This window comes from Athene cunicularia (genome assembly GCF_003259725.1).
Source record: "Athene cunicularia isolate RWA chromosome 5 unlocalized genomic scaffold, athCun1 chr5_part3, whole genome shotgun sequence".
In the NCBI taxonomy this organism is placed as follows: domain Eukaryota; kingdom Metazoa; phylum Chordata; class Aves; order Strigiformes; family Strigidae; genus Athene; species Athene cunicularia.
Genome location: NW_020799103.1, coordinates 7,172,972 through 7,194,224, shown reverse-complemented (window position 1 = coordinate 7,194,224; position 21,253 = coordinate 7,172,972). Strand labels below are relative to the sequence as shown.

At 38.7% G+C, this 21,253-nt stretch overlaps 1 protein-coding gene across 1 annotated transcript in view; it reads left to right on the top strand.

The window, feature by feature from the left end:
• Positions 1-2: 2 nt before the first annotated feature.
• Positions 3-21,253, top strand: part of PRMT3 (protein arginine methyltransferase 3) — a gene marked incomplete at its 5' end in the record, with an annotated part of 70,943 nt that continues 49,692 nt past the window's right edge. The window contains 8 exons of the mRNA XM_026850690.1: positions 3-88; positions 813-895; positions 2,206-2,255; positions 3,544-3,646; positions 5,304-5,457; positions 8,762-8,903; positions 11,896-11,961; positions 17,977-18,098. Of these exons, the coding sequence (XP_026706491.1) occupies positions 3-88; positions 813-895; positions 2,206-2,255; positions 3,544-3,646; positions 5,304-5,457; positions 8,762-8,903; positions 11,896-11,961; positions 17,977-18,098 (806 nt within the window). The remainder of the gene's footprint in view (positions 89-812; positions 896-2,205; positions 2,256-3,543; positions 3,647-5,303; positions 5,458-8,761; positions 8,904-11,895; positions 11,962-17,976; positions 18,099-21,253) is intronic.

Sequence of the window (21,253 nt, the reverse complement as noted above, 5' to 3'; positions counted from 1 at the left end):
CCGACGGCGAGGAGGCCTGGGAGGAGGAAGAGGAGGTGGAGGAAGGCGCCGCCGAGGGCCTGCGGACCCGCTGCCTCTTCTGCGACAGGTGGGGCGGTGTGGGGAGCCCCGAGGGCTGCGGCCTGCTCCCGCTGTCCCCGCGCTCCCCCCGCCCGGCCGAGGGACAGCCTGAGGCGCTGTGGCAGCCGCGGGGCCCCTTGGCGAGGGGGGGCGGGTGCCCAAATTCAGAAACAGCGTGCAGCCACCTCAGAAATATCGGTAGTACGTGGTTTGTGACTGCGCTGTGTAGCTTGTTGGTCTTACATTCGGCCTTTCTAGAGCTAAAGGTATGTTAAATCCAAGCTAAGGGGAGGGAGTAATGTGGAAGGCGGTTAATTCTTCTCTCCTTGCCCAGAAGCAATGTGGAAGTTGCTCTCGTGAATTCTGTAATTTCTTCCCATCGTCAGTAAATAGATGAGTATTTTTGTTTTGAAGCAGCAGATCTAACTTGTCAACTTACCTCATATATATATGGTTCTTAGATTTTAGCTTTAATGCTGCCTTTTCTCCCAAGGGGGTTTTCGAGAGTTAATAGGGTTTGTGGTTTTGTCAAAACTTTAACGTTTATTATTTTGTTACAAAACGTTTTGCAAACAAGGTAAAAGCTTCTTTGTGAGGCATGCAATTAAGCAGTGTCTCTTCGTTGTTTCTCAAAGGCAAAAATGATGTGTTCTGAACACGTTGCCTAGCAGGTCAGAACGGATAAAACTGTTGTGAGTGTTACAACTTCTGAACATGCTAATACTGTATATTTAATAATTTGTTATTTACAGGTTGTTCAGTTCTGCTGAAGATGTGTTCTCCCACTGCAAAGCAGAGCATCAGTTTGATGTGTGTGATGTGATCAAGAAACACGGTAAGTTTTTTTCATGGCTTGTCATTTCCTTCTTATCAGCATCTCATTTAAAATTAATTGTGAAGATTAGCTTGTTTCTAATGGAGTTCCTGGTTGTAGCTGAAGATTCCAAGACTGAGCATGATAAATATTTGTAGAAGAACACTTATATTTCATTTTTATGCTGGCTGTTTTGTGTATGCTATATCTACTGGTAAAGCTTTTGACTAGTAGCAGAAGTAAGACTGATCTCTGCTGGCTTGTGCTGAGTCCCCACTGCCTACTTGATGGACCTGAGCCAGCCCACTTGATGCTGGAGTAAGAGCTATCGCCCTGATCAGTTGAGATCTCTTGCCCGACTAGTGAGTCACTGTTGTTGAGCTCAGGAGCTCAGCAGAGACCAAGGTGGATGTGTCTACCAAGAGGTCACGTAACTGGGCTGTACTGCTCGTGTCTCTGAAGTGGCTGTTTGCAGTCTTGACCTGTGTTTCCTCAGGTGAGCACAGGAGGATGTACCCTCTAGTGTCTGTTTCACTCTTTCTAAGTGAAGTTTGAGGTTGGCTTTCACTTGAAGCACTTGCTTGTTTAGGCCATAGTGGTGACTGAAGGAAGATAGAGGAGGATGTATGTGAAGAGAGGGGGGACTTTGAAAGATTTAGGTAAGTGCTCAACTTCTGAGCCTGACATATACATCTTGCCGCATACAGAGGAAAATTTGAAGGCAGAGAAGGAAAACGTATTTGAAGAAATGCTATTTTAAGAGCGTGCAGTAAAAAGGAGTAGGAGGTAAGATGATGGGAACTACATGAAGCATTAGAAATCTGCAGGTGAAGTAGTAAGATCTGATCTGGGTTTTGTCTAAAATCTAATGGAAAGTATTTTGAGTTTATGCAGTATCCTCGCTAGTCTTGAGAGCACATAATTACATTTAAACAGCTTATTTCTGAGTAAGTATTCTTGATAAATAGGATTAGTTTATAATTTGTTAAACAGAAATCTAAAAATAAGAATAAAGGAGCACAATAGCCTAAAATATCAGCGAGGCAGCCAGTAGGACATAAATGTGGCTGTTTTGATGCAGTTACCTGCCAAATGAATGAAATCCCTGCTCATAATCCGCATTTGCTTGTGTTCCATTCTTAATTTGTGGCAAACCCATTTGACCTGAGGGAGAGAATTTACTGGTTTAGTCCTAAAGAGAAGAAAAATGTAGATGGCAAAATGTAAGGTAGGAAGGCTATACTAGATAATGATACACATCCCAAGGGGAAGCTGGCCAACTGAACAAGTCATTAGTGTTTATATTCTTTTTTTTTTTTTTCCCTCCTCAGGACTTGATTTTTATGGATACATTAAACTGATAAACTTTGTTAGATTAAAGGTAGGTGTGCCACCTATTACTGTTGTAATTGATGTCTGGAGAATGGGAAATCAAGATACTGTGCTTTCTGTTTTCCCTTTTTTAATAACTGTATGAAATTTTACATTTCTAGAAATAAGAAGTCATGGGAATTAAAATAGCTGTTGATTGGTTTATTTAGATGTGAAATTGTTTTTAGTTTAAATATATTTAATTAATGTGAGTTTTGTTGTTTCCAGAAGAGGATGTTCAGACTTGCAAAAAGCCTCTGATGTGTAGTATCGTGTCTTGTTAATTCATCTCAGCCTTCGACTCTGCTGTCTCTCTCCAGTATTGGATTCACTTCTTGATAACTGAAGTTTCTCAGACCTTGCGTGCATCTTGGCATAAAAGAGTCTTTCCTGGGGATGTGAGCTGGCCAGACCTTTACTGCAGTGTTAGTAAGGACAACACCCTTAGGTTACAGAACCTAAAATTAATCTCTGCTAAAGTGATACCAGAATCAGGAAAGCTGATGAGAATCTACAGTTTTAAGTTGTTAGGCCTGGGTATCTTTTGTCTGTTCTGTGACTTGGAAGTATGTTCTGTTGTTAACTAAAAATTTAGGTTTAGAATTAATACTATCTTATGTAACTAAGCATTTTTTACTTAAGTCTTGAAACCTTAACTTCTCAAATAGTTATTTAAGGCATAACTAGCTATGCAGAAATGGAAAAGCTGATGTCCAGAATCTGACCTCTCCTTTCCTGACAAAGTATTAACTGGCTGGATGCAGACAGGAGAGATGATAGCATTGCTGATGTTTGTCCCTACAGCACCGTTAGTGTAAAAAACACTTGTTATGATTAGAATCTTGGCTTTATTAATCAGCCCCGTTGTAAGCTGTGGGTCTGACTAAACCAAACACTGAGTAGACTTGGTTCCTGGTAACAGTGTAATCCTACAAGTGTCCTTCAGTGTCTTATCAATCTGCTGTGCTTTACTGCTTGTGCTGGATGCCTTGATCATCCTGTAGCTTCCTGGGTTTGGGGACTAGCTCACAGGTGTAGTTTGATGCTATTCTCTGGTCACTGTGGTTGTGTCAGTTTGCTAAGGTGAGTACTACTTGTCAGAGCTGGAATGGAAGCCAGAAGTTCCTTTGTTTACTGTTCTCACTAGTAATGCTTTAAAGTAGTATCTTTCTCAGCCTTTGCTACAAAACTAAATACCCTATTTAATGGGTGGAAGAACATATCTTTCCCTTATTTTCTTGAATGAGATTGAAGGGCTGGTTTTCAAATAAACTTAGCTTACATGCTCTTCTTTCTAGAAACCAACAGCAGCATGCTTGAGTTCACTCAGCAGCCCACTGCCTTGGGAAGGAGAGGAATATTTGAAACCAGAGCTAGAAGATGATCTCCTCCTGCAGTTTGGTAAATAAATACGTTTCAGTATGACTTACTGTGTTGTGGGGTAAATGCGGTCTTGACAGAGTTCGTGTCATATGAAGTATCATCACTATTACTCAGTTGATTTACCTACATGAGATAGTCCACATACTAGCTGAAGTTGTGCGCTGAAATTTTTACCACAGATTATATGTTGTTTTTTAATGACTGAAATTTCCGTAGCCCTGTTTTATTATCTGCATTCACTTATTGTAGATAATGACGTTCATAGCAGAGATGCTGTATGTAGTAATTAAGCAGGTCAAAGAGGTGCTTCACCCAAGCTTCACTGGAAGATTTATGAAGCTTTTAAAGCTTCTAATTGTAGGTATTTCAAGTCGGGCGCATTCTGTCAAATACGTATGCTTTAAGCAAGGAGCAGGTAACTTGCGTTGTTGAAAATATCTTAATCTTTTATACAGTTTCTGTTTTGGACCAGCCCAGTGTAAGATGCTACAGTGGCATAGAAGAGTTCTGCCACTTTAGTGATTCTAGGAACCAGTACAAGCAGCCTTAGTTTCTCTCTTATGACAGTTCATCAGATGGTCTTCAAAGAATTCAGTTTGACTTTTGAACTTTGGTTTTGCTGCCCATGATCCTCCCACTCTCTTCCTAATCTGCACTTGATTGTACATCTTTCTTTCACTATACCATAAGGTATTTAGGGCTTGTGGATTTATTTTTTTTTCTTCTCCATATAGTCTGGAATGCAGTTTGGCCCTTTTCTAAGTAATAATGTGTGTTAGAGAACATTGATTCAGGGATTTCACATTTCACTGTATCAGCTCCTGCCTAATGTGTGTGCTTTTTGCCCAAGCTGTAGACTTTTGAGATGTGTTGAGCTGTTGCAGTTGCTGAAGGGTTATGGGGTAATCTGAACCTCTGAAATCTTACTTTAAGTATCTGTGCTTTGTTTCGGTCCCATGGGCCAGTCTTATATGATTAAAAGGAATAGATAGGTGGTTTTTAATGAAGTCTATTGCCCGATAAGCTGGCAGTAATTTATTGCTATATCCAAAACCACAGTAGCACTATTATTTTATCCAGTAACATCTGCTGAAATCAGCAGCTGAATTTAGCAATATGTGAATGGGGCCTAGAGCTGAGTCTGAGGTTTGGTAGTTAAAAAGCAGTGGTTCATGTAGATTCATCTTGTAAATGTTGTTTTGAGTTCTGGGTGTTCGTAAGCTTTATAAAAGCCCAAGGAACTGGTTTGAAAATTAAGAGTTTTTAATTATTAAGAGATTTTGCATTTATATACCTTACCCTTTATCATTACCATTAGCATCCTTTACAGCCTCAGAATAACATAACTGGAAGAGCATAGGACTGTAGTTAACTTAGTTACAGTCTAAACTCAATGTCTCTTTTATCAATAGTCAAACACTGGTGTTTAAAGAAGCCTGAATTCTGGATTTATTTCCTTTGTTAACATAGAGCTTGCTTCTAGCATACTTGCTTTTACTGAGCGTTATTGCGTTCTGCAGTTAGTCCTATCAAATTCAGTGGTGCTTCTTGTAAAACAGGCTATTTGTACAAATCATGCAATGACAGAAATAGCAACACTGAAAACGTCATGTTCATAAGCTGCTGTGAGGCACCATATGACTGCTGGGTGTTGGTTTTTCTCCCTGTTTATCAGATATAGAAGATCTTTGTGAACCTGCAAATGTTTTATCTTCTAATGGTTTAAATGATACCATGATACTCCTTGAACAATTAAAACATGCAGAACACAGAGCAAGACTTGCAGAAGCAGCCTTGGCTAGAGCACAAGATGATCTTCAGAAAATGAAGTAAGTGCTTGAACTGAAGTTTTGGGCTTTTTTTATTTGATGTATTTTAGGCGAGAGGAGATGTTCGTGTTTAAAGACTAAGAAATTCAAACAAGTGATAGAATGTAACTATGGAATAAAACTCAATGACTCTTGTTGGGACTGTAGTTCTAGCTTGTGTCTTGTAGATGATTAGTAACAACTGCATGAAACCTGCACAAATTGAAATAGCAAAGTATATTTAAGAAAGCTAAATAAACATATGGCCCAGAAACATGTATTTTGCTTCAGACCACTCTGGTTTTTAGATGCTTTTCTGTTGGTCCTTTAGGTATGAATGTAAACATTGAGGATGGAGAAGAGAGAGGTCTTGATAAATATGGGACTAAACATTTTCAGAGATGGCTCCAGTGATTGTTAGCAGTAGAATCCAGTTACAGTTTAGAGAAACCCGCAGTGAAATTAATAAACCAACTTAGCTCCTTTTAATTTCAGTCTCAGGTGTGGTTTCTGTTAGTAAGAATATTCAGAGCATCGCAATCAGGAATCAGGACATCTCCATAGCTGTACATGCTACTTCTAAATCTTGAGGTCTTCAAAATGTGGATTGATGATGCTCATGAATAAATGGGAATATAAACTTGTCTTTGGGTCACATAGAGTTGAATCCTGTACAAACATGTCATCTCATGATCATGCTGATTGGTCACTGAAGAACTGAAATTGTATTTAAGAGACTTGGAAAAATAATTCATGTTCTTTTGTGGAAAAGCAGAAAAAAAACTTATTTTGTAGGATATGTTTGGGGATTCATTGTATGTTTTGAGAGTGCATGCTTCATGTTATTAGTAACTAAGTATACCAAAATAAATTCATGTATTCAAATCCAGTCAGCTATGGAAAAAATGGAAAAAAGCTTTGTCTTCGGCTAGGTTTAACTTCTGCAAATCATACTTAATAGCATACAGCAATTCTGATATCTCTGTGTATATTATGCATTAATTCATCATAAACAGTGAGAATGAAAGAACTTTGGAACTGTACTTGGAAAACTTGGGGTTTTTTTCCTGTGTGTTGTCTTGTCTTGTTGCCTTGTTTTTCATTTATAGAAAGGAAAACATTTTCAGGTCATCAGTTGCAATTTCCTTTCAGCTCTTTAAAGTTCAGTCAGGCTTATATACATTTCTTTTTCAGGTTAGTATATCAAATTATCTGCTGTTGTAAAAGAGAGACTTTAACTTTTCTTTAATTCAGGCTCTTCAATTCAGCAGGGATCACTTGGCAGCAAAATTAGCCAAATTTAGATCTGATGAAGCAGCACAGCTTTAAATTACAGATAGATGAACCAGTTGCACTGTAGTAGTACACAGGCTGTAATTCATAGTGATACTGATTCATGCTGGAGGTTACTCTGAGAGAGACTATTTACAGATGTTTCCTTTCAGGTAAACCTTTGTGAAATAAAGATAGCTTAGAAGTTTAAGGTCTTCTACACTCTTCTTACTCTACATCAGTCTAAGGTAACCTGTTTTTCTTTTGGTTTCTGTCATGGAAGTAGATACCAATATTTAGCAGGATGGTTGTCTGTGGAGTAAAAAAATCTAGATGCAGGAGCTTTCTCGTGCTCTACCTACCTACAGAGAATTCTTGGGAGACTAATAACTGTAACTTCTTTCAGTTGCAACATGGCTGCATTATGCATGTCTTGCTCTCTAAGGTGGAAAAAATATTTGTTTTTTTAATGACTTCCTGTTCAGAATCAGTTGTGCAGCTCCCTAGAGGTTGTTGTACTCTGAGCCTGGGAATAAGAGTATGAGAACTCACTAGTTGAGTATGAAATGATTTCTGCAGAAATGTTTTTCCAGGTTTGCTAGGCTGAATATGGACTTGTAGAATTATGAGACTTGAAAGAGGTACAAAGGCAGGTAGCTTGGAGGGCTAGGCCTTGTTTCACCCCACAAATGGTAACAGTTCTATAAATCAGGTCACCTCTAGCATTTGATACAAGATTTAAGAGCATGGCTTGTATATCCTGAATTTTTTTAATCTGTCCCCTACTTAGAGATGATGCTTTTGTTTTTACTTAGGTTTTTGATTAAAAAAGCAGGAGAGCAGCTGAGTCTCTAGTGTTTGTTAGGTACTTGTGTTGCATGCATAGGCTGGAGGAACTACTGGCTGAATCCATTTTAAATAATTTTAAATTGGGTTTATATCTTACAAAATGTTAATTATACTTAATCGTATGTCATTTTTTTAAGTTTGAATTTTTATAATTTTGATATTTTATCTAAAAGTAAGAAAAATGTAAAATGCCATGCTGAAGAACAATATTAAAAATAAGATCCAAACCTTAACTGTATGTCACAGGAATTTTTTGGTATTGACAAACTTTCAATACAAATACCTTTCTCTTCTCCATCCAAACTAGTTAAGTAGAAAAGTATTTGAAATGTTAGGCCTGAAATAGTTGTGGTTTTTTTTCTGTAAGGATGGTACTGGTAATAAGATGTTACGTACAGCTTCTATACATTAAGTTCCTATTTATGGAAGTATGGGCAGTGTTAAAGGTGAGCTTTGGTTGATTTCCAGTGGTCTAGGATTCAAGCTTTGTTGATGTTGAGCTGTAGACCTTGGAGGAGCATTGTCTGGCTAAAGCATGGTTGCTTTTTCGCTTCATTGTGGGTATAGTACAAGCTATTTGCTTGTCAACTATTAATTGTGTTTTCATGATAAAACCCTTGACTTGTGTATCTCATCATCAAAACTGCTTTGAGAAACGAGAATGTGTGAACTAGGAATGCAAGGCTGTGGAGGAGTAAAAATAAGCAGCATGAAATGAAAGTAATAAATTTGAATTTTAAGCTCTGGTTTGTTTCCACCCAAATGCTTCAGTTTTAAAGTACTTCCTTCTACCTTCCGCTAGTCATGCAGTGGTGTATGGTTTGTAGTTCTTGTGCTGTTGGTTGTAATGAGGCTGTATGAGCCTAAAATACATGTTGTGACCACTGTGGTACTAGCCAGCACAAACCAGAGAATTCCTCCCTAAACCCAGAAATGAAGTGCCAATGTTTCACTGCTGATCTTTGCTGGTAGAAGGCAGAGAGGAGCCACTGCAGGAGGGTGATGGAGGGAGCCTGGCGGTGCAGCAGCGTGGCGGAGCCGGCAGAGGGAAGGTTGTGCACGCTGAAAGCTGGTCCCATTGTTGTCAAAGCCCCCGTGCAGTCTGCAGTCCTTATCTGTTCTCAGCCCCTCTCCCTCCTCAACCCTGCCTTCTTTTCACGGTCCCATAAACCTGTCTCAAGGGTGTATTTCAAATTGATTACAGACAATTTGCACAGGATTTTGTGATGAACGCAGATGTCAGGAGCAGCTCGTCATCCAGCGCCATCGCAGACCTTCACGAGGATGAGGATGGTGTTTACTTCAGCTCCTATGGGCATTATGGGATACATGAAGAGATGCTAAAGGTTAGAAAGTCACCTCACCTGCATCTTAGTAGGACTAAAGAGGCGAGATGGAATGAAGTGGGCTGTGTGCCCATAAATATACTGCAGGGCAGCTGCATTTTTAACCCTTTATATCCATGACAGGTTTTTCCTAGGAATTGGCTCGAGACATTCAGTTTTAGTTCCTTTGTATAAATTTTGTTTATGCGAAGCATTGGGAATGTAAAATCATTACTCTACAGATATGCTTGAAGATGTACTACAACATCTGTACCACAACCTTACCTTGCCAAAAGCAGCTTTTTCCTAGTTTCTTAAAAGATAAAGGATAAACTGTGGTACACACAGTGAATATTTTTCTAACAATTTAAATTTGTTAGGCCAAACTATGGCCTCAGATAGTTTCCTTTGCATTTAGTAAACAGAAATTGTTGGTATTTATGCACAGTTCAGTGTATTGATAACATGACATTGGACAGCTGGAAAAACTATATGCTCCTTTTATATGATAATGATGAAAAAATTAATGCTTAAAACTCTTCAAAGGTAAACCTGTTTATTTCCTTTTAACTTCAAAAAAACCCAAGCAACTTAATAATGACAGGTAAATCAAAATCTCCTAATCCTTCCTTTCAGAGAACGTGTCGTAGTTCTGAAAATTATAAACAGTTCTATCATTTTAAGGCAGAATAAATGCAATTCCTGCCTAATGTAGAGAAAGAATATGGAGTTGTGAAGGGACTTTGTCCATACAGGTAGCTCAAAGTTTTCTGCTTTGTGAATCATTTAATGGCCCCAATGTAGAAATACAAATGAATCTGTGTTATGGATAGTATAAGCATGAGGTTAATTGTAAGGTGGGGGGGTGGTTTACGGAAGCACAGAGACGCCTGCAGAAGTAGAAGAATGTTTTCCAAAATGTATAGTCTAGAGAAACTATAAGTCTTGAAGATTAAAAAAAATGCAAGAAGCTAGGTTTTCCAGTTGTATAAAGGTGTCGTTTGAGATGATAGAGGCTATAGGATGAGGAAGCCTTTTTCTTTGCTAATAAAGTTTATAATAATTAGGCATTTCTGCACAAGGAGATTGGTATTTTATTGGTTTCAGAGAATGTTTGTCAGAATACTTTTAAGACTTTCCTAAATATAGGAAAACAGTTGCTTTTTATCATGTGTGCATTGAATTTTTTCCTAAGTGCTAGGCATTCACTTTGATTTTTATTTTTTATGTCTACCTTATATAAATATAGTGACTTGCTACATGGAAATTTTTAAGAAAGGAGCCTTGCTGTCTGAGTTTTAAGTCTGTTTCTGACACTGTTCAGTGAAACCTTTTGTTCTTACACCTGGTAGTGGTAGGATGAAGTTTCAGTTTGGGTTTTTTTGCTGCAGATACTTCAGAGATGGGGGAAGACTCTTGTTACTTGGTACTAATTTCTTGACTATCATCTTAATAAATTTCCTTACCTTTTTATTTAAAAACAAAACAAAAAAAGCATGGCATTGAAAGAGCAAGTGAGGGAATGGAATTAATGAATAGAGAGACCTGAAGTGAATGACCATGGCTTACTCGAGCAGCAGTGCATACAGTAGAGACAGCAGCTAGAATTGTATTGATTAAGTTGGGGCAGTGCTGAGGCAATGGGAGTGGGCAGGATGTAAGGCTGAGAGCTTTCCAGCTGACTGCTTTCTCGATTGATGCTGGAGTCGGATTTTTTTTTTTTTTAAACTTTTTTTGTCATTTCAGCAAATCCCATTATATACCTCAATAGAGGTGAAGTACTAAAAATAGTTGCTCTGAATACGTCATAGTGAACCAGTATGATTTTAAAGGATCGCAATTTCTTTTATTCATGTTAATTATGTATAATTTTAAAGTACAGTTTTCTATAATCATCCCTAAATGCTTGAGTTCTGTGTGTATGTAATACTCCTCCTAAACTTAAAACTGGATTTTAGGATTTTTCAGGCCTGAAAAAAATGTGTCTCCAGAATTATTGTGAACATGTCCTTTGTTCTCAGTCTCTGGTTTTGATCTTGTTTTTCTAAGAAAATAGATTTTGTTCTTTCTCATTAGAGAAAATTTTTTAGTTTCTGTATTTATTTAGTTTCTGTAAAAACTGTTAGCCTTCCATAGTAGAAAAATATTAACTTAAATATAAGCAGTTGGATTTTATACTTTAGTATTATTTATAGATTTGTCTTTCCTAGATAAAAATTGCTTAAAAATTTTCTTTTACTTTGATCCTTGAACTGCAACAGCACTTCCAAAACCTATACTTGGCTGTCAATTTGTGTATCTGGTGATGCATATTAAGAGAATCAATATTTTAGTAGATTACCTTGCTGGTAGATTGAGCTATACTGTTTAACTTTAATATAGTAAGATACTGTAAATGTTTAGTTATATGCTTGAAAATGTTCCAGCTTCTTAGGTCATGTTGTCTTACAGTTATTTGTTTATTCCATTGGACTTTTATAGAATGGGATGTACACCTTAAATTACTAGCTTGTCAGGTTTGCAAATTTGCAACTTGTTCTGAAATAGAAGGTTGATCTGATCTATAATTTTTTTTAAGGAATCTGTACATCACAGGAGTGTCAGAGAATAAAATGATACAAAATATTTTATGAGCTTGTGACTCAAATTTTTGCCATTATATAGGAAGTTGTTATGTAAAGTTGGTGCAGTATTGCCACTCATTACTGCTGTTCCTGGAAAGTGAATAAGAGATAGTAAGAACTTTGAAACATTCAGAGTCAAATGCAGCAGGTCAGAAAACTGTAAGCTAATTTTTTATTTGTCCTCCAGAGGCTCAGCTGACTTAATCTGCAAAGACAATAAATTCTGAAAGGATATCATGTGGGAAGTGTCATGATTCCAAAGCCCTTATAAGTATAGTAGCCACATAACATCTTTAGGCCAAGTTAAAGAGCAAGTTTTTCATCATTTTTGAGCTATTCGATGTACCAAAGTAGAAAAAGTGAATGCTGCTTTATTCTTTGAATCACAGGATAAAGTGCGTACGGAAAGCTATCGTGACTTCATCTATCAAAACCCACATATCTTCAAGGACAAGGTAGGTAAAACAGCTCAAAATACAATAATTTTTGTGCTTTATTTTTTCTCAAGTGGTAGAAATCCTTCAGGTTGACTACTTTGTAGCTTTGGGAATGGAATATTGCACTGACAAGATGTTGATTTAACGTACTTTGGCTTTATTAGGTGGTAGAGTGCTATTCAACTGCTGGAGGGTGCAGAGTGCTGATAACAGAAGTGCTGATAGCTATTGTCACTGTTCTGTGTGCCGTGTCGGGATGTTCATTAATTATGTTGGCGGGGTTAAGTTGAGCCTTTCTTGTCCAGTATATGAAGTGGAATCTGTCTTAGAGGGCCACTTGAAGAGAATTTAAGTGAATTTCAATTTGTGCTTGATAGTAAAAACATCCTAGAAGCACTGTGAAATTAGACCTGGGGAGGAACTCGGGTGCAACTGATTTATTGAATTAGTGTTGTTTAGTCTCTAGACTAGGTTATTAAAGAGTCTGAGAACCAGGAACTAGCATTTCACTTGCAGTGAGGAGAGACTGTGCTGGCATTTTTCTATAATCTTACTGTGGTTATGACCCCTGCACAGTTTACAATCCTCTTCTTGTCTTCTCTCTTTCCCTTGGCCATTTTTGATGAGTTTGTTGTGTTCTGAGTGATGCTGTGCAGCCTCCTGTTCTGGATTATCTTTCCTCTGTTTAGTGCTTACTGTTCTTGAGCTCTGTGTGTGTATATTTCTTAATGTGAAACCAGGATGTCTAGGTTTATGTAGGGCAATCACTGTTGATTTTTATTTTGGCTTTGGTTAAGGCCTTGATAATAAGTGATAATACAAAGCTTCAGAATAGTTGTGGAAGCAAGAAGAGTGCACCAATCTGATTTCTTGGTTGAAAACTGTGCTAGATATGGTATTGTCCTAGGTGTAAAATGTTTCAAGGTAGATGATGCATACTCTTTGTATGTCTCACCTCAGTTTTAGTAACTACAGCAGAAAAAGGAGGAACAAAATTTTCGTCTTTTTTTTTTTCTTCAATCCATACCACAAGCCCTAAACCTTTTTAAGATCTTTAATTATAAGGAGAAAACAAGCAAAAGTGTGGAAACAACATGCTGCCAGCCACTTAAAAGATGCAGGTGACTGCATAGGTGGGCGGCTCATCCAGCAAAGCAGAAAAATCAATTAAGGACAAAAAACTTCCATGGGAGAAATTTAGTTTCGCAGATGGTTCTAACCTTGATAACTGCAGGTTTTCACAGGGTAATACTGACCTTAAATTACGTGGATTGAGTATCCTAGTGGAACAGTACATTTTTCAGAACTGGTTGGGTTTCTCCTGCTGTATGGACATATTGGCAACATTTGAAACAAAATGCAGATGAACTGTTACAGACTGTTTCAGTCCCAGCTGTAGATGCACTTGCTCGGGAAACAGCTAGGAAACATGTGTGCTTACTCTGCATTTATTTCGCGTGAAAGCATTCAACTTCTAAAGAAAAGCTTGTCTACTGTTGCCACATCTACAAACTTGTTTCTGAACTTGCTGTTTTTACAGCATTTTTTTGATCAAGATTATGCCAACTTCTAAGTGTATCCAAACTTGTCATAGCATGTAGCAGTTGAATGGAAAGAAAGATTCTCAATTGCTCAGAGTTCCTGACAGCGTCCTTCCAGGAACCAGTGTCCCACTTAACTTCTGTGTCTGACTAAATGTTGATGTACACTGTTATGGAGAATGTGTGGGATTCTTTTCAGAGGTCTAGCTTTGAGGTAACATCTGGTATAGACTTCTGCTGAAAGAACTGGTCGGATGTTTTCCTTAATTTATGTATCATATGATGCTCTCAGAATCATATTAATGAATGAAACCTCCAGCTTGGGGAAATATGCTATTTTATCTTAAAGTTTAATTATAATTTTTTTTAAAAGTGAGTAGAAGTCTGATACTGTATTTCCTAGAACTCCTGTATGGTATTCCTCCCTAGAAAATACAGTGATGCTTTTTGTTGCTTCCGAAAGGACACCTGTAAGATGGGTTGTGAAAAGCTTGTTCAAGGATCTTAATTGGTTGTGCTAGCTTTTGATCCAAATCTGCAATATCCCAAAGAGGTGTGATTGCGCAGTAACATATGATAACAGAATATCTAGGTTTGTTTATTATGCATACTTTAATCAACATACTTGATTCAGAACGAGTCAATTTATTCTCTCTCAGCTTTTAAAAGATATTATTGATACTTGAAGGGAGTCCTGCTTGCTGCCTTTATTTTCAGCCTGTCAGATGTACTTGAGATGAGAATAGGACCATTTAGATTACCTCACAGGACTAGTTAAGGTGGCCTTACTCAGTAAAAGGAAATGTGATCCATTTTACTGTGAGAGTATTTTTTGGTGGAAAAAAAATTGGTTAGAAAAGCACTACTGCTATGCTTAGTTTTTGTTGTAGAATAGTCTGAGGCAGGCATCAATGCCATATTGAGGGAAAAAATTAGGTTTTAAACATTATTCCTACTGAAAGTTCATTGATGGCATTAACTTATTTGGCCAGATTATCTGACTTCCTGTTTTCCTGAATTGGAAGGTTTTTCTTCCTGTTCCTAAAAGCAGAATATCAGTTTTGATTAGACTACAGAGAAGGATGTGATGCTGCAGTGTATTATGGTATAGTCAGATCGCCAGTCCAGCTGCTCCAGATCTCTGGTGAGAGGCCATATGTGATCACCACAAGAATGCATTAACTGTAGACCCTTGTCCTTAGGCTAACTGGTGATCATTCTGCTTGTCTTTCCATTCCTCAGATGTGTTCCAGCTTGTACATTTTCTCTTGGTGCCTTTTTCTCCCCCCCTGTCCCCTGCCTAAGGCTAGATGAGTTCCATCTGGGTTTTTAAGTGACCAAGGCAGCTGTCCAAAGTGGTGTCTGTTTTGATTTTTTCCCAATTTATGGTGATTTCTCTCTTTCATGCAACTGTACATTAAGATCATTCTTTCACAGAGGTTTATTTTTGGCTCTGACTTCCAGCTTTCATGGCTCAGCAATTTTGTTAACTACCTGGGTTAAGTGTTAGAAAAGGTGATGTTAGGGGGCGTGAGATTTCAGCAGCTGCAAGACCATTGATTTTTACTTTCTATTCTTGTCTCCCTAAGACTTCAGCCTAAGGATTTCTGAGGCCATTACGTACTCATGTAGCTTGTGAGCGAGTTACAGAATTGACATCTATTGGAACGTAGCTACAAAGAGTTGTAAGTGGAACAAGTAACTGTCTTCAACTTCTGTGGCCAGCCTCTACACAAAATGCTGTAAAAAAAATTCATTGTGCCTAATGTATTTTAGTCTGATTACAAATTGTAAGTTGCCCTAAAAAGACAGGTGGCCATCAGTTCTTGAGTCACTGCTTCCCAGTACACCACAGCAGGCGCTCAGTTACACTGTGCTGCTGAGGATAAATGGCTATTTTTATTCATGCCAACTTCAGAATCATTATTTTGTATCCACCATCAGAACATGTAGAACTGTATGCAAGGGAAAGCAAGCAGACCTAATGTACAGAGCATTCAAGTATTTACTTTGAAACTATTTGTCGGGTGAAATTTAAAAGTTATTTTGTGCCAAAGCAAGAATGCTCAATAGTTCATAAGCTAGAAAGTTTGTCAGTAAGGTGCATTATTGCCTTGAAATATTTTCTAAATGGGGTTATAATTCTCAAGTGTGGGATTGACTACTGAGTGATTTGATGCCTTCTCTGGAAAAAGATTTAATGTTGTGAAAGCTGTGAGAATAGCTTTTACAACACTGGATGATATTCTAAGGAGAGACAGTGGAATAAGTTAATTTTCTCTTCTAATAAATTATTTTTATAACTAGTAATTCTAACTCAGTGTTCTTGTTATCTTAGAAGTGTTTAAGTTGTGCTTAATTTCTTGTTTAGGTCTCTTGTATGGGAAAGGTAGTCTCTAGAGTTTCTAATTCTGGTAAGGCTTAAGTGCTATGCATGATACAAATCACTACCTAGTGTAGTGTTTATGAAACTATTTTTGATTTTTCAAATTTCAGAATGTTCTTTAGTGCTTAGAATATTTTAACATAATCAAGCTTTACTAATAGCGTTAAGTAGAAGTCTTAACAGTAAGACCACTGATGCTCTGGGCAATGTAACAGAATGCACCCTTGGCAAATTTGCAGACGATGCAAAACTGGGAGCAGAATTTGATACAGCACATGGTTGTGCTGCTGTTCAGAAGGGCCTGCATAGGCTGGAGAAATGGGCCAGCGACAGTCTTGAGCATAGGACTCGGGGCAGTCAAAGGGCCATGCAGAGTCCTGCAGCCAGGGATGGAGGAATAACCCCAGGCATCAGCAGAGGTGGGGGCTGCTGGCTGGGAAGCAGCTTTGCGGAGAAGAATTTGGTGGGTCCTGGTCAACACCAAGTTGTCCGTGAGCCAGCAACACGCACCCTTGGGGCAAAGGCAGCCAAGCAGCCTCCTGGGCTGCGTTAGGAAGATGACTGTCACCGGCAGGTCAAGAGAAGTGAACTTTCTCTCGTACTCAGCCCAGGGAGACGGCCGTGTCCCACGTCGATGGCTTCTGGAGTGCTGTGCCCAGTCCTGGGTTCCCCAGTGCAGGAGTGAGGTGGATGTCATGGAGTGTGACCAGGGACAGGCCAAAAAGCTGCTGAAGGGACAGGAGCGTCTGTGATGCAGGGAGAGGCTGAAAGAGCTGGGCTTGTGTTATCTGGAGAAGAGAAGGCTCAGAGGAGATTCTTATCAGGGTGTGTAAATGCCTGTTGGTGTTGGGAGTAAAGGAGGTGGGGCCAGACCCTTGTCAGTGGAGCTCAGGGTCAGGATGGGAAGCAACAGGCACAGGTTGAACTGCAGGTAGTTGCCTTTGAAGCCAAGGAAGCACTATTTTCCTGTGAGGGCAATTGCACAGTGTCAGGGGTGGGCTTGGGAGGTTGTGGAGTCTATCCTTGGAGGTATTCAAAGCAGTTTGGACATGGTGCTGAGCAGCCTGCTCTAGCTGACCCTGCTTTGAGCAGAGGGTTGGTCTAAATGATCTCCAGAAGTCTGTTCAAATTTCAACAATTCTGTGTTTCTGTGAAAACATCTCATGTGAAACACAGCTTAAAAACCTACTGTAACACATCCAAGATTAAAAGTGCTAGTTTTTAAGCTGTTGAGAATTTTCCAGCCATTAGAAGAAACACTACTCTGATATTGAGGCCTGAACAAAGTGACTTGGTAAAATCTCTGCTTTATGAAGTTCAACCCTGGTGGCTGCTTAATTCTACTTATTAATGTATTAGATACTGTTTTCTCAAATGCTGCACGTTTTTAAACTTTTCAATATTCCTACAGTAGCTAAGATGTGAGATGTCAAACCCAAATATTTGCATGAGTCTTGTTGCTATGTTCAGTATTTTCAAGTGTAGTGATGTTCATTCTTCTTTCATGAAAACTTAGGCATGCCAGCTTCCTGGATTTTTTTTCTGTCCTATTTAGATTATAAATTGTGATAGAAAATATTTCCAGGTGTTAAAACTGTGCCAGTTACCATTTTGAAATTAGTCATCTTGAGACACAGCTGTTCTGAGGCACTGTGGCCATTTCTACCACAGGATTCCTAAATAAAGTTTCTGAATAGGCTCTTAATGAGAAACTGTACTTAGAATATGTTTTTTCAGTGCCAATGCTGAATTAATTTGTTAATGATTCACTGATTAAAATTGCTCAGAGTATAATTTCCTGTTTCTCCTGTTCATGTAACTATTTAGTTGTTGCCCAAATAATTGCTCTTGATTGTTTCCCATGTGACTGAGTTAACCTGCAGCTGGAACTGGTCTGCTTGATTGTCTATCTGTAGCATGTAGCAGGGTGTGGAGTTGGAATTGCAATTTGACTTGGGTATCTCTGAATGCAGTAGTAAAACTTGATGCTACCATTTGTTCCTTCTGTTAGAATATGTTCTCTCACTGATGAGCTAGAAAGACGTGTGGAAAAATCATAGCAAGGGAAGTAGGCTGTCTATTTTTACCTCCATTTATTCATTTCAGGTGGTTTTGGATGTTGGCTGTGGAACTGGAATACTCTCCATGTTTGCTGCCAAAGCAGGTGCGAAGAAAGTGATTGGAGTTGACCAATCTGAAATTGTCTATCAGGCCATGGACATCATTAGGTAGGAAAAGTTCTAAGGAAAATATGGCAAATATCGTGGTAAAAGGTTACTAAAATGCTGGTACTAGTTAATGATCACCTGTCACTCAGTATGTGTTTTATTGAAGTCCTCCTTTGTCCTAAGAATTAACACAGGTTTGGATGTGCAGTATTCTGGTAGGGGTATTTGAAACAGGGCTGTAGGTTAGGCAGGATGTTTCCCAGACCGTCCGCCTAATGTCAGCACAGGGCTAGTGCTGCCTTGCAGCAGAGGCATTGACTGCTCCCAGTCCATCTGCCATTCCTGAGCTTTAAATGTTGCTACTGATAAAATTGTAAATTTTTAGACAACAAACACAAGAGTTGAGACATGTTCCAAGAGGATGTGAGAAACTTTTCCTGACTGCCCTACTTTGAATTAAAGAAGCAGTTCTGATTTAGATAGACCCAGTAAAAGTTGTTTGAGTGTGTGTGTGTGTATAGTTGTTTCATTTTCTATTTCTATATAGGAATTTTAAATAATGATACAATTTCTAGAATTTAATTTTCTATATTACAGAAAAATAATGATAGAAAGTATTTATAGAAGTATAAAATTAGAACTATAGGAATATAGACATTTTTCTGTGTTGGAAATTAAAAAACTTTTACTCAATTCATCTAAATGTATATATACATTTTAGATTTGTAATTGTGATGTTTTTTAATAAAAGCTTGTCATGCATTAATTTTTACAATTTTATCATGTAAAAAGGAGACGTAATGTGGCTTGCTTTGACAAATAGGTTTTATAATTATATGATATTTTAGTTTTAACTTGTGGAAAACCTTTGTCTAGTAAGATTCCCTGTACATTGGTGTATTTAAGTGACTCTCTGAGAATAGTAAATGTCTACTACTCTGTGTTTTGTTCCTTTAGAAAACCTACTGACCTCTGGTTTTCATGCTAATTGGAAGGTGATTACCACTGCACTGTAATATTTCCTGTAGTTTGGTAGGGGGAAGGCAAATCAACCAAGCAAATGAAAAAACTCAAAGCTAAACCCATTTTGAGAGCATGCACACAGACACATGTACATAGTCTACAAATTTGTCTCCAGGAGAGCTACAAAGATGTTGTGCCATGTAAACGGTCATGGAATAGTACAGGGTGGAAGGGACCCTGGGGCAGTGTGGGGAGTACATCTGGTTCAATCCTCCTCTGTCAGAGCAGACTCACCTCCGACAGGTGGCTCAGGCCTTGGCTAGGCAAGGTCTGAACATACCACTTCTGTCTGAACTTCTCTGGAAAATGTGTCTTGTCTGACTAGCTTTGCTCTTAGTTTTGAAATACCAAAGTGTAACTTCCATTGTTTCAGTTTGTGTCTGTTGCTTGTCATCCAGTCCCTGTGATACAAGAGAAGAGCTTGTCTCTGTCTTATCTTTACCCCTCTGCTAGACAGAGGCAGACATCAGAAACCCATCCCCTAACCATCCCTTCTAAGGCTGAACAAACCCATTTCTGAGCTTCTCCCTGTATGTCATGTGCTCCAGTCCCCCATCATCGTGGTGGCCCCTTCACTGGACTCGCTCTGGCATGTCAGCATCTGTCTTGTACTGGGGAGCCCACAACTGGACACGGTACAGCAGATCAGTTTTGCAAGTGTCATATTGAGGGGAAAGATCACTTTCTTGACCTGCTGGTACCCTCTTTCATCTATGACACAGTAGACAGTCAGCCACTTTTGCTACAAGGGCACACTGCTGGCAGGCTCAGCTAGTTCACCAGGTCCCTGTTGGGGCAGGGTGGGGAACAGCAAGTGGAGGGGATTTCTGACCAGCAGGAACCAATCCTTACTGTTTCATGGCGTTATTCCAGCCAAGGTGCAGGTCTTCCCGTTGCCTTTGCTGGACCTCTGAGGTTCCCATCAGCCCGTATATGCGGTCTGAGGTCCCTAGAAATAGCAGCCCTGCCCGCTAGCATATCGACTGTGTCCCCCTAATTTAGCATTATCCAGACTTGCTGGTGGTGCATTCTGTCCCATTAGGTCACTAATGAAGGTGTTAATTAGTATCAGAACTAGCATTGAACCCTGAAGGACACCTCTGGTACCCAGCTATGAGTTAGACTTTGTATGCCTCTCAGCTCTTGAACCTCATGGTCTAGATATCAGATGGGTGCAAAGCTGGTTCATTTATCCACTGCACATGTCACTAATTTACCTATAGAGGATATTAAGGGAGACTCTTGAGTATATGTAAAAATGTAAAAAATAAAGCAATGGCATCTGAAGACATAAAAAGGATTTCCTAACATGAGGTAGGAGAACGGTAGCTGTAGATGTGTACACTTGATAGCTGAGGTATATAGTTTTTTGATTGGTTTTGTAAGAGCAACTGTGGAAAAAGAAAGTCCAGGTAGATACAGAGGAATTGGGAGTGACAATTTTTATGCAAGCTTAAGTCATACAGAAATAAGGTTGCCTAGACAGAATTTTTAGGTTAGGTAGTGCTTCACACATTGGAGATGCAACATTGTACTCTTGGATGCTGTAAAATTATTCTATTAAATAAATGCCTATTTAAGAAAGTATCAAGCATTAAGTGCAACTTTGACTAAAATGATTTTATGGCACAAGAAATGGTTCTCTAAGAACTTTTCCCAGGAGTCCCTGACATCTTCAGGATGGTTACAAATGTGAAATAGTGTTTTGTTTCTAATGTGTTATTTTCTTATGTACTAGATGACAAACTTAGGATTGTTCATATCTTTCAACAACTGCACAAAAAGCCCTTTATGTGTTATTTATACGTAGAGGAGGATAGAAGTATCAGCCAACACGTATTACCTTTGGTGAGGAGAAGGGCAGCCCTTTAAGAAAAGCAACAAATCAAAACTCTTAAACTCTTAAAGAGTGAAGAATTGCCACTTGAAGTACACAGTGAACCATCAGTAAGGCTACACATTTATAGATACCTTCTGCTATAAAAGGTTCAATTCACATTAAAGTCTTCAGTTCACATCAAAACAATTTATGTTTGTCTGGTTAAACCTACTTTTCCTAAAGGGATAAAACTGACAAACTTGTAATGGGGTAACAAATATTTATTGGAGTACTAAACAATTCTGTGTAGTTTAAAAATGACTACTGCAGTGTGCTTCCACCTGTGATTCAAATACGTGCTCAAGAGCTTTAG